At 40.6% G+C, this 12,963-nt stretch overlaps 1 protein-coding gene across 1 annotated transcript; it reads left to right on the top strand.

Moving 5' to 3' along the window:
• Positions 1–8,297: 8,297 nt before the first annotated feature.
• LOC310927226 (MARVEL domain-containing protein 2-like) lies at positions 8,298–11,607 on the top strand (the record flags this gene model as incomplete). Its single annotated transcript, XM_083889521.1, has 5 exons — positions 8,298–9,428; positions 10,593–10,801; positions 10,909–11,080; positions 11,224–11,274; positions 11,491–11,607. The coding sequence occupies 5 exons, from the start codon at positions 8,298–8,300 to the stop codon at positions 11,605–11,607; spliced, it is 1,680 nt and encodes a 559-aa protein (XP_083745647.1).
• Between the last annotated feature and the right edge of the window lie 1,356 nt (positions 11,608–12,963).

Raw genomic sequence — 12,963 nt, 5'->3', positions numbered from 1 at the left:
AATTGTTCCCTCTGCAAGTTTAAAAGAAGATTTTTACATTTTTGGGACCGATGTCAGTTCAACCTACCAATCCACTCACTAGCTTAGAAAGATACCACAGCACCACTATACATTAGCATTGTCATACCAGGAAGGCAAACGTGAAGCTATTGTTAGCTTACGTTAGCTTAGCTTAGCTTATCCTTGTTTACGTTACATTACGTTAGAATAGTTTTAGCTTCAAGGCAGGAAATGGTGAAACATCTCTATCCAAAATAACATACAGGATTTATCTTCTGATTAATCCGTTTAAAAGCTGAATTGTAAATAGCGCCGTCACTTAATGGCGAAAAGACCCCCAAAACAAAAACACAAGGTTTTTTTCTTTGGATTAAATGCATTGATTTGAGTTATTTCTCCTTATTCTATGTTTATGTTTAAGTTAAGTTAGTTGGCTACTTGAGGTAATTCCATTTTCACCGGTCACGTTTCAGAGAGTATTTGCATCTCAGCTTTAAAATGTCAATGAGGTGTGTTTCTACAAAAGAGCGATTTGAAAAGTTCAAATTTAAAAAAAAAAAAGGCATGGAGTATGATACATCCTAGCGTTGTAATGACTAGTACATGTTTGACCTGAAAAGAAATATTCTGAGTTTTTAATCATTTTTCAAGTTGCCTAAGGGAAGTCAGCGGGTTAGCAGGCTAGCATGCTGTCCTAAAGTTTGCTCAAAGGTAGATATTATCAAAAGGGTAATATTAAATCTTTGCTTTATAAACATCTTCACGATATCTCAAGGTAACAGACGACCTAATGCTCGTATACTGTCCTGCAGCGTTGAGCTGAGCTTGGTCCTGTGAGTCCTGTGTCTCCCACTGATTCTGAACTGGACAAAAAGAGACTCTGAGATGCTACAAGTGGAACTTAATCAAGCATGAATATTAGGTTTTTTTTTTCCTTTCAACTTAAGTTAATGAAGCATGATTCTTTACTTGCCCCACATCTTTGCCACGTCTCATTCAGTGCTACACTATACTCCAAGTATGAGGGGATCTATCGCGCCATTAGAGTCTGTTTTTTCCTCCCCGTATCTTCCCGATTACGGCCTCACCTTCCCATTTATATCTAAGGTCTCCACCTCTTCATTACACCAGAGCTTTAGTCTCATGTTTGTCATCTGTCATCATTAACAACTTCAGTCCTCCCTACACAAAGTGGCTTCCCAAATGGCTCGCAGCCAATATGTCTGGTTGGCTGCAACAGAAAGGAAGAAGCAGGGGGGAACCCCCAGGTCTTATTCCATGTTACACTCTTACTGTGTAATATTAGATGCTTGAGTGTCAAGAGAGAGGTTATGGTGCCGGTGTTAAGGACTTCATCCTTTACCAGGCAACAGGAAATAGAAGACTGAAAAACAAAAATAGAATGATGAGCGCCATCGCTCAATTACTGACATACTTCGGTTTTGTCCTGAGGGATTGAGAATAGCAAGGGTGGGCGCCCTGTAAATATGACCTCATTGTAGATGTCGCCAATTAAATGGGACAAATGATTCTCCGCAGTAGTAAAGGTAACTGGGTGCAATGCACGGCATCCGCCAAGGGTTGAATTCTGGAAAATTAAAAGATCATGTTTTTATCAGGGTTTTTTCTTCTGCTGTTGGAGCTATGATCAGATTGTTGTTTTTTTTTAATGAAGTTATGAAGGTTAGTTTTTTTCCAGTCCTTATCCTGTAACGACAAAGTCCTGCCAAAACACCATTCCAATATTTAATAGTGACCCAATTTTATCTTAGAAAACAAAAAAAAAAGCATAGTATTTTGTAGTGAAGTGAGGGACATTCATGATGTTATTCTGATGATGGTAGATGAGTCAAAGTGATAAACCCAGAGTCTTTTATTATTCAGAAAATGTAGGCTTTTTCACACCGCAGGCGTCAGAACACACTTCAACTGAATAATAAGAGTGAAAAAACCCCAAAAGTGAAGAAATGTAACCCAACCATTGTTCTGTGTACACTGCCACATGATGCATAATGTACGTAGTAGCACTGGAATAAATCAACTTTTAATGGATGGCAAATGGGTTGAACATATTCTCTGTATACTGTTTCACTCTTCCTTCATTTCGCAGGTGAACTTTTGTCCGAGCAAGGAGAGACACCAAGGTGAAACCATTAAAGACTGTCTTCAGCTATGACCATCACTCTTTCTTTTTTGGCAGCTCCAGACAAACCTTTAATTTGAAATAATTTATCATGTTTCATTTTCACCAGTAAATCAAACAAAAAAGAAAGAACACACTATAATCCTGCATTGTATGTCCTCCAATCATCTAAAACAGCCACACAAGGTCTAACCCCCGAGAGGAAGTGGAAGTGGCAGCAACCGAAAGCTAATTGGGACTCTACAGAGTGGGTTGGCACGAGTGTCGACAGATACAGACACCACATGTATCTTCTTGTAAATCTGTCTTCCTGTGAGACATCTGAAAATATGATTACAGGAGGACATATCGATTTGAACATGGACACCGCTCCAGAGGACACGCAGCTGCTGGGGTACCGTTCCAAGGTGAACTATGGGGAGTATACGCACACACACACACACACACACACAGACACACACACACACTCTTGTACTTCCTGCATACTAAGGACCGGGTAAAAAATCATGACAAAGTGAGGACCAGCATTTCCACTTTATAAATCAACACAATTACAAATATCGACTTCATGAATGACATCTATAAAGAACTACTGGGTGCAATACCATAGAAGGTCTGCAGGTGGAGCCCCAGTGCAAAAAGTGTGTGAAACACCAGTGCGGGAAAACAGGTTTTTGTATTCTCTGTTAAAAACAGAATATAGCATGTTTACAACCTTAGGAAGTGATTTCAATGAAAACAAAGTGAGGACCGACCAAAATGTCCCCACTTCGTAAAAATGGCCTCACTTTGTTGGTTAAAAACCCTCACTGGTCCTCAGTATGCCACAAGTACAAGAACACAGACACACACACACACACACACACACACTGAGCCATTAATGGTCAAATAATAAGCTACTCTCCATGTCCACATGCACAAACAAGGCTCAGGCTGGTTAATTACAGCCAAACCATGCAGGAGTGAGGGGGCAACAGAGCCATAACCTGTGAGAGTGACACACTCACTCACCCTGTGGTTGTTGCTACACAACCCCAAAGACGTACATCGTGGAAAACACTGCACCGCTCCTTTGCAGATGATCCCTCCCATGAGTACAGAATAAGTGAATGAATTATTGCTCATATCTTGCGATAAGATAGAGATCACCCATGGCTTCAAACATGCACTAATGGATCGAAATCTTTTTTTTTTTTTTTTTTTGTAATTTCAGCCAAAACAAAGAAGATGGAAAAAAAAAAAGAAGCTGCACCCTGGTTAGATGCAAGCCTTCCCTCTTCAACGATCTCAGTCTCTCTTTTAATGAACACTGTAAATTCTTCCAGCCAAACCCTGTTCTTGTGTTTTAAGTGAGAAAAGTAGTATCCAATTACCCGAGATCTCCCATAGCACGCACTGAAGATGAGGCCCATGGTGACGAGAGACAAAAGAAGGGAGAGGGTTGCAGAGGATTGTCGATGACCCCTGGACTGAGGAAGGACAGAGGGGGGTGGGATGGGCTTGCAGGCTTCAACGTCGTCCCGCAGAGTTGGGAGGTTCTTCTGGGACAGCAAGGAAAGACATTTACTCAATTTATTACAGGCTCCACTTTTCTCCCCACTTGCCCTGGGAGCTAATAGCCAGCAGCTGCATTACACTTAATGCCATCACTATCATTTTTGGCTAACATGGTTTGGCACACACTCAGGGAAATCAGAAAGAATAGCACTATTGATCTTGCTGAGGTTTTTTTTTTTTTTTTTTCTTTTGGCCTTGCTTAATGTACTGGTGCTGTAGTGGTGGAGAGTGGGTGTGAAGAGCCTTTTCATTCCATCAAATGTTTTTTGAGTGTCTTTTATTTCAGCGTTCAATCATCATCATCTCTCTCTCTCTTTCTGTTTATCTGCATCCATACCTCTCTCTTTCTCTCTCTCATAGATCAGCGGCAGAATTAAGTGATACAAATATGATTGTCTGTTGGACTGATGGTCTGCTGCTGCATCCCTGCCTCATTTAGCTGTGGAGAAAGAAGGAGGGGGAGAAAACCCTTTCTGCAGCCCTCAGGATGTGGAGCATTAAAGTGTAAATGTATGTATCTGCAGTATGTAGAGAGGCATGTGTCCTTCACTTGACAGAATCAGTCCAGGGAAGGAATTCACATCGGTGATGATCCCATCTGACATTAGTTCAGATTAAATTTGTGGATACAAATGTTTGTTTTACATTTCTACAAATGCTATTTAAGACTAATTTCATATTTACCGATTGAGAATGACAGACGGTTTATTTTTCAAACAAATAATTTCACATTTCCATTGTATGTACACATAATAATATATTGTAGGCACATACGCAATAAATTAATCTGCACTATTTATTTAGATGAACATCAACATTCAGAGAACAGCCAGACTTTTATTCATCTTATTCATTTAACTAGCGGGCGAGTGCTGTGTATCCTGTATATATGATCTATACCACGTGTGTCAAACTCAAGGCCCGGGGGCCAAATGTGGCCCGCAACGTCATTTTATGTGGCCCGCGAGTGATTCATTGGTCATTAAAAATCTGTGTTAAAATAGGTCCATGCTGCTTTAAGGCGTGCGTTGACCATAAACTACATTTCCCAAAATGCATGGCGATTGTGTGACCCGCAAAGTGACGGCATCATAAATTGAATAAGTTATAAATACAGAATGTTATTTAGCAATATGTTACAGAGTAGTTACCTTTATTTGACATTATATTAGTTACATTTATTCTGTATGACAGTTACATCTGGCCCTTTGAGGGTAATCGTTATGCTGATGTGAATTTGACACCCCTGATCTATACTGTCCATTAGGGCTGAACCTAACTCGATTATGTTCTCGAGTAATCGTTTGGTCCATAAAATGTCAGAAGATGTCGCTCTAACCTGGAAAACGAAGATGTCCTCAAATGTCGTTTGGTCCAAAACCCCCAAAAAGATTAAATTGTAAGGATTTGATTGACGTACGGAACAAAGAAACCAGAAATGATTCACGTTTAAGAAGCTGAAAAATCATAAAGCTTGTTTTGATTCCTTAAAAACACTCAAACCGAGTAATCGGTTATCAAAATAGTTGTTGATTTATTTAGTGGATTTAGTAATGGAATGAATCGAGTAATTGTTTCAGCCCTACTCTGAAACTACTATAAATACTCTAATGACCTTTACATTGTTCTGCACTGTACATGGTACTGTAGCTCCAGGCTGAGTCCACTTGTGGGACTTACTAGTGAGTTAGGAGAGTTGGTTGCATTATGTGTATACTGTACTGTATTAGCAATGAGTACTGCTGTGTGTGTGAAGCAGTAGATGGGGTTGGTGGTTATGGAGGAGGATGAGGAGGGGGTGGCGGACACTACAGACGTCCTTGCCCTGAGCTCTCTCTACATGAAAAGCATTTCTGTGCCAGAAGAGTCTCTGCTCTGGCACAGAGTGACATCACACGGAGCAGGAGCGACTCCTGAGTCAGATGTGGAGGATTAAATGGACAAAGCTAAGGACGAGCCTCCAGTGTCGTCTCCAAAGGCAAAGCGCTGCCGTAAATAACAAACACTGACCACATTTGCCCATCCTCAAAACCTTAGAATTATCCTGGCGTCGGCGTGCGTTTAAATGCTATTCTTAATCGTTTCCACGTGACTGACGACATTACGTTAGTTACTGCTCGTGGAGGCACATGAAAAATTCATAACAATGCAAGGAGTAAAAGCACTTAAGAGACGAGCCAAACACAGCAGAGAGGCAGAGTGAGGTGGCAGTGGTGAACTGTGGGTAAAAAAAAAAAAAAAGCACAGGAGTGTGCTGCCCTCTAGTGCCAAACACTCCTCTACCACCTCCTCCTCCTCCTCTTCTTACAATACAACAACAATATGACACAGTTGAGATCAGAATGAATTATTCATCAATGAGGGGATGATAAAGCAGTATTTCACAGATGTTAGATACGAGGTGTAATTGATCGTGTCGAGCTGATGTTAAACCAATGCTAATTAGTCATTTCTTGGATGTTCTTCAGGGGAGACTCTCTTCAGGCCCAGGCTGAATATGAATCTGAATCTGGTTCCAATGTTTATATGCAGTAATCATTTGAGTCACTGTTGCATTATCAGGACAATTGAAGTTCGACTGCTGTGCTTTTTATTTTAAAACTACATTGTTTTACACAAATAAAAGTTCTAGAGCCATATACGGTTCTTTGGCTTGTCCTCATAGGAGACCCCTTTTTGGCTCCATGTACAACCTTTTTATAACGGTTCCACCAAGAACCCTTTTAAAACTCTTTATTCAGGAAATGGGTTTTAAATGGTTCTCTGGATCAAAATGGTTCTTACTGGAACCATTAGTGTTACCAAGAACCTTTTCTTCGGGAAAGGATTTTTCAGAAGCAAATGGGTCCAGGTAGAACATCAGCCCTTGTAGAAGGACCCTTTTGGAACCCTTATTTCTAAGAGTGTAGTTGTTGTTGTTTTTCTCTAATGTCATGCAAACATACCGACTGAATCACTCCTGACACGGACATACTGATGAGGCTGTAGTTCAGTTCAGTCACCCAGGGACTTTTAATGCATCGTTTCAGGGTAGACAACCACCTACTTCCTTTAGATTTCAACAGAGTCAACAGTTGCACCCACCTCTCTCACACACACACACACACACACACACACACACACACACACACACACACACACACACACACACACTCTCTCTCTCTCTCCGTCTCTCTCTCTCTCTCCCTCTCCCACAGATTAGATTTGCAGTGCCAGTCAACACCAGCACAGGGTTGGTTCAGGTTTAATGTTTAAGCTCTAACTCCCCCTTCCTCTCACACTGGCCAATAGCTACTGTGTGCAGCATGACACACACACACACACACACACACACACACACACACACACACACACACACACACACACACACACACACACACACACACACACACACACACACACACACACACACACACACACACACACACACACAGTGTCCAGTGAGTCACCTGAGAGGCTGAAGAGCCTGAGCTGAGTGAACCCTGGTGAAAACTACCACCATTTAACAGAAGGTAACAGTTCCTGTTGCTGTTTCCTTATAAAACAGTCGCTCAAAGTCCTCGGAGAAAAAGACGCCTCCTCCGACTGACCAGAGAGTACAGGCTGTGGCTTATAATCCAGGTGAGGAAGTTGTTGATTCAAGGGAGTATTATTGAAATACTTCATTCATTTATAATTTTTTTTTCATTTCTGACATGATGTGACGGTGTCATAACTGTGAATCACAGCTCAACTTAAAGTCCTCTGTTATAAGTCGAGCTGTGCTGTGCGGTCATGGTGTGTGTGTGTGCGTGTGTTGCTGGTCCACACACACAGTGTGTGAGCAGTGTGTTTACACCACATTCCAGGGGTTTCGAATTGTTCTGTGCTGCAAATCAATCACATACAGAACACCTTACATCACAGCTGTTTGTATTTTTACATTTCTACATTAGTTTATGACAGATTTAAGCAATATGCATGTAAGTCCTATGTAAGATTATCAAACATATAAGGCTTTTATTCTTAAGTGTAGCAGATTTTTATTATTATTATTTTTAATTGTAACGGATTGTTTTAGAACAGCCAAAGCTATGAATAAAATACTCTGTTATTTCAACAGTGGAGTGAATACATAATATAATAATACATAAAACAATAATATTTCATCTCTACATTTGGTATAACCTGAAATTAAAGATAGAATGAAAGGGATTAGGTCAATTATAATCTGGAAACAGATGCAATGAGTTCATCTCAATAGTTGTTCATGCCAGATGGTTTCTGATGCCCCCTGACAATTAATTTGTTTTTCACTCAGAAATGAAATAGAAACTTCCTGGAAAGGTTGGAAATATCAAATACAGTCAATACAAGTGTTAATTGGTCCTACTTTTTTTTTTATCTTAGAGAATAATCAATGAGGGTTATAAACAATACATAATATTCATAATCTACCATCTGGAGCTACTTAAGTTCAGGCATATAGCATATGTGATACATTAACATTTTATTTTCTTCTCTGCACAGTTCCTCCTTCTCCATGCCTCTTCAAGATTCTGTGATTCCCTTTTCTCTCTCTCTCTCAGTGAATGAATGATCAAAGTCTGTTTGCAGCATGAGAAGCTGGAGAAAGAAATTCCAGGCTGAAGAGCCTCACAGCGTGACGGGGTCTTCCTCCAGCAAGAGGAACTCCGTCGCTGATCCACCGGTGCCTGTGTGGGTGAACCACTCACCCAGTGTTATCACAGATGATGATGATGATGATGATGGAAACACCACAGGCCGCACATCCAGCACTCCGCCGTATGCAGGTGTAGAGGAGGATGACAGCAAAGGGAGCATGAAAAACAAGCTGAAATCCCTCATCCCCAGGTCTCTGGGGAACATGTTCCATAAACGGTCAAGTGACAGCTGTGATGACTCTGAACTCAGCACTAAAACATTTAAAATCCTTCCTAACGGGACCAGGGTGAGTCCTCCTGTGAGTCCCCTGTTTGAGCGCAAGAATTGTGGAGGCTCACTCACTGGCAGTTCCAGCCAGAACTCCCATAAGCTTCTGCTGACGGACAACTCCGATCACTATGGTCTACGGGAGGAATCTGTCCTCACCAGCATCCACCCTGCAGAGCACTATGCTGAGAAGCTGGAGGTCTACAACCAGAAGTACTCTTACTTGAAATCCTGGCCAGGCCTGCTCAGGCTTCTCGCTGGACTTGAGCTCCTGTTTGGAGGAATGGTCATTGCTTGTGTCATTGCTTACGTCCAGAAAGACAGTGAGTGGTCTAACAGCTATGGACTCTATAACGGTGTCTATAACAACGGGCTGGGCTTGTCTGGATACAGCTACACCGGCCCCATGACCCCCTTCATTCTGGCCGTGGCAGGAATCTCCTGGATCGTGACCTTTTGTCTTCTGGTGGTGGGAATGACTATGATTTATCGCACCATCCTCCTCAACTCCCCCTGGTGGCCTCTGACGGAGGCTTTCATTAACGTGGCTCTCTTCTTGCTCCTCATGGCAGCAGGGATCGTGTACCTCAATGACTTAAACCGCGGAGGGCTGTGCGACATGACGATAGGCGTCAATCCCGTCATGGCTAACCTTTGTCGGGTTGATGGAGGCCAGATGGCTGGAACATCGTTCATCTTCATCAACATGACGCTGTATCTCGGAAGCTTCCTGGTATGTCTGAAGATGTGGAGGCATGAAGCCGCACGCAGGGAGAGGGAGCACTTTGGGAACCAGGTAGAGTTTATCAACCCCATGGACATTTTAGAAGAAAGAGAAACTCCATTGCTACGTTTGAAGTGGGATTATTGTCTTTGTCCTTTTGTCTTTAGGTGTGAGACATGATGTCTGATGCCAGGATTTGTCCCACAGCTGCAAACCTTTGTATAATAGTATGATCTACACTACTTTACAAAAGTTTGGGGTCACCTATACAATTTTTTTTGCGTGTTTTCCATTACAACTCACACTTTTATTCATCAAAATAGTTGCAAAATGAATAGAAAATATAGTCTAGACATCGACAAGATTAGAAATAACGATTTATTCAAAATAATCATTTTGCCCTTTCGTCAAAGAACCAGCAAAACTGTTTTCAGCTGTGCTAACATCATTGCACAAGGATTTTCAAGGGTTTTCTAATCATCCAATAGCCTTCTAACATGATTAGCAAACACAATGTACCATTAGAACAGTGGAAATGGGCCTCTATACACCTATGTACATATTCCATTAAAAACCAGACGTTTGCAGCTAGAGTAGTCGTTTACCACATTAACAATGTATAGAGTGTGTTTCTGATTCATTTAATGTTATATTCATTGAAAAAAAAAAAAAAGTGCTTTTCCTTAAAAAATAAGGAGATTTCTAAGTGACCCCCTTACTTTTGAACGGTAGTGTATAAACTTGTATAAATAAGCCAGAAATAGAGAAGTTAAAGTTGAGGTAGCCAAATAAGAAATCATCATGTTGTTATTGTGATGCAAACATGTCTATCAGTGTTAAATCTCCATACAGTATTGCTGCGTTGAGAACCATAACATTATCTTTTGAGTGTGTTAAATGTTAGCAGGTTTATCACTGTTTGCAAATGGATGGAGTTTGTGTTATCGAGCTTCACAGCTTCCACTTACTGTATTTGAGTGAAAAAGAGCATGATCAGCTAATCCTGTCAAATAAGAAAGGGTTGGAGGAGTAAGCGTAATCATTAAGTCCACCTCTGTGGTGAGGAAATTCAGCTTCAGAGGTTTAAAGAAGTATTTCAGCTGTTTCTGCACTGGCTTATTTATTTATTTATAATTTCTCTGATACTCAACCCATCTTCTTAGATACCAGTAGTGCATTATTCATGTGTTGCTTTACATGTTCCCAGAGTAAGACTCCCTTCTCTTTGACCCTCAGCACCACGAGGACTTTCACCAGTCCATCCCTCTGAAGCATCCCAAAACAACACGGATTTCATTCAAGGATGAAATAGACATGTATGCGAGTAAAGACTCCATCAGTCCACAGGAAAATGTCCTCGACTTGCAGGAGAACCCAGCCACTGTGAGGAGAAACACAGCAATGGAATATATGCCCAAAGCATACATCGTGGCAGACTACATCATGTGAGTGATTTAAAAGAAGTGTATCATGGACGCTTTTTTTTCTCCTCTGTCTACATTCAGCCGCATTGTACGGATAACATATGTTTCATTATAATATCTCTTTGTAGGAAGTTTCCAGAGATCTGCTTTGTAGAAGAGCGGGAAAAGTACAAAGCTGTTTTCAACGATCAATATCTGGAATACAAAGACCTTCACCGAGACATCACCGTCACGCTCAGCAAGTTCAGAGAGCTGGACGTCATGATGGCACAACTCCTCAAAGATGGAAAAGGCCAGGAGGTGAGGGAGACGTGGAGTTTGTCGAGTTTATCCAGCTATTGTGTATATATATTATAGACGTGATTGTTAGGTTTGAGTCTGAGGTTGTATTCCTTTATGTCACAATCTGACCAGATTAGGATGTTGTTGTCTTTTTCCTTTAGGATCAACAGAGGATTCGAAGCATTCTGAAGAAATATGAGCAGAAAAAAAGTGTAAGTGACAGAGCTCGGAAACAGTTTGCACACTCAAAACAACAGAATAACTGCTAATGCTAACAGTTAACCCACACATGTACTGGTATTTCCAATATTATTAGCTATTTCTAATATTTCAGAGGAGATGACACGGCAGTACTGAAAAGATACTTTTAGGTATTCATGTTTTCACTCTCTGATCATGACTTTATTCTGCGTTTCTGTGGTTTATAGGATCCTTCCTTCTTAGACAAAAAGGAACGCTGTGATTATTTGAAAGCCAAACTCAGTCACATCAAATACAGAATCCACACATTTGACCAGGAGATGATGACAAACGCTCAGACATGAAGGACGGAAGGAAAGTCATGACAAATGAAATCTCTGCCATTAATGACAACTTGGTTTTTTACAAATACATCTTTTAAAAATGTGTGCAATAAAGTGTTGTTTTTTATTTTTACATGTATTTGTCGTGTAGTGTTTGTTGTTTTCTCTAGCAGTTTAAGATTCTTCACAAGTCATTCATTGATTTTAATGTTGTCCTTCAGTCTTGAAATGGACATCAGAACAACGTTATTGTCCTCAAATCAATCAGACTTCATTTATATTGTACTTTTCATACAAATATACAAGACAAACAACGTTAGAGTGAGGATGTCAGGGGGATTAAAACTGTTTATCTTGTCCTGGAACCTTTTGGAAATTTAACCACACACACACACAATATATTCCTCATATAAATGAGCTATTAAATAGGTTATAAATTTAAAATAAACCAGCCATACTTCTCAAAACCTTTCCACAGGTAATTGTAGAATCAATTACTTAAGTTTTTTGTTTCATAATAAAAATGATCACGGTTAAAATATGAGTGTGTAAGTCCAGATTTATATCCTGGTGTTCTCAGTCACAGTGCTGCTGTATGACGCCATTTTGCTTTACTAGCACCGTGTGCTTCTTCCACCCTGCCTCCTCAGTTGTGATGTAAAACGCGTCACTGTGTGTGCACTGCAGGAACGAGGTCACAGACACGGACATATATCGGATTCACTGTGTTACCGCTTTGACGTGATACGACAGCGTGTCCGCCATATTGAGAGTGACAACTCCACCCTGTAAACCTATACAGGCAGACGTGGAGACGGGCTTTTCTCAGTTTTTATTCAACAGATGGTGATGAATCATTTTTAAATTTTTCAGTTATTTATATTCATTTAAGTACTAACGTCTGAACATATTGCATTCTGTCTGTCTTTTATCTGCAGTGAAATGATACAGTACACTCCATGCAAATTATTGACAATACTTTTATTCTTTTTAAGCATTTCTCTCTCTGTCTTCTTCCACCCATCTCAGTTTCCTCATACAGTAAATTCATAGCAGCTCAGAGACTCTATGGGCACAATGCAAAAAATCAACTATGTGCATACATATATGTGTACATATGTAGAAAACTGAAAATTCCCATATGCCGATGTATTCAGCCCCTTTGTTATGAAGCTCCATAAGAAGCTCTGGTGCAACCAATCACCTTCAGAAGTCACATGATTAGTGAAATGATGTCCACCTGCAGTCTAAGTGTCACATGATCAGCACATATACAAACCAAACGCTGCCATGAAAACCAAGGAACGCTCCAAACAAGTGAGTGACAATGTTGTTGAGAAGTCAGGGTTAGGTTATAAAAAAAAATATATATCCACA

This window comes from Microchirus variegatus (genome assembly GCF_963457635.1).
Source record: "Microchirus variegatus genome assembly, chromosome: 5".
In the NCBI taxonomy this organism is placed as follows: Eukaryota; Metazoa; Chordata; class Actinopteri; order Pleuronectiformes; family Soleidae; genus Microchirus; species Microchirus variegatus.
This window is presented reverse-complemented; position numbering and strand designations above follow the sequence as displayed.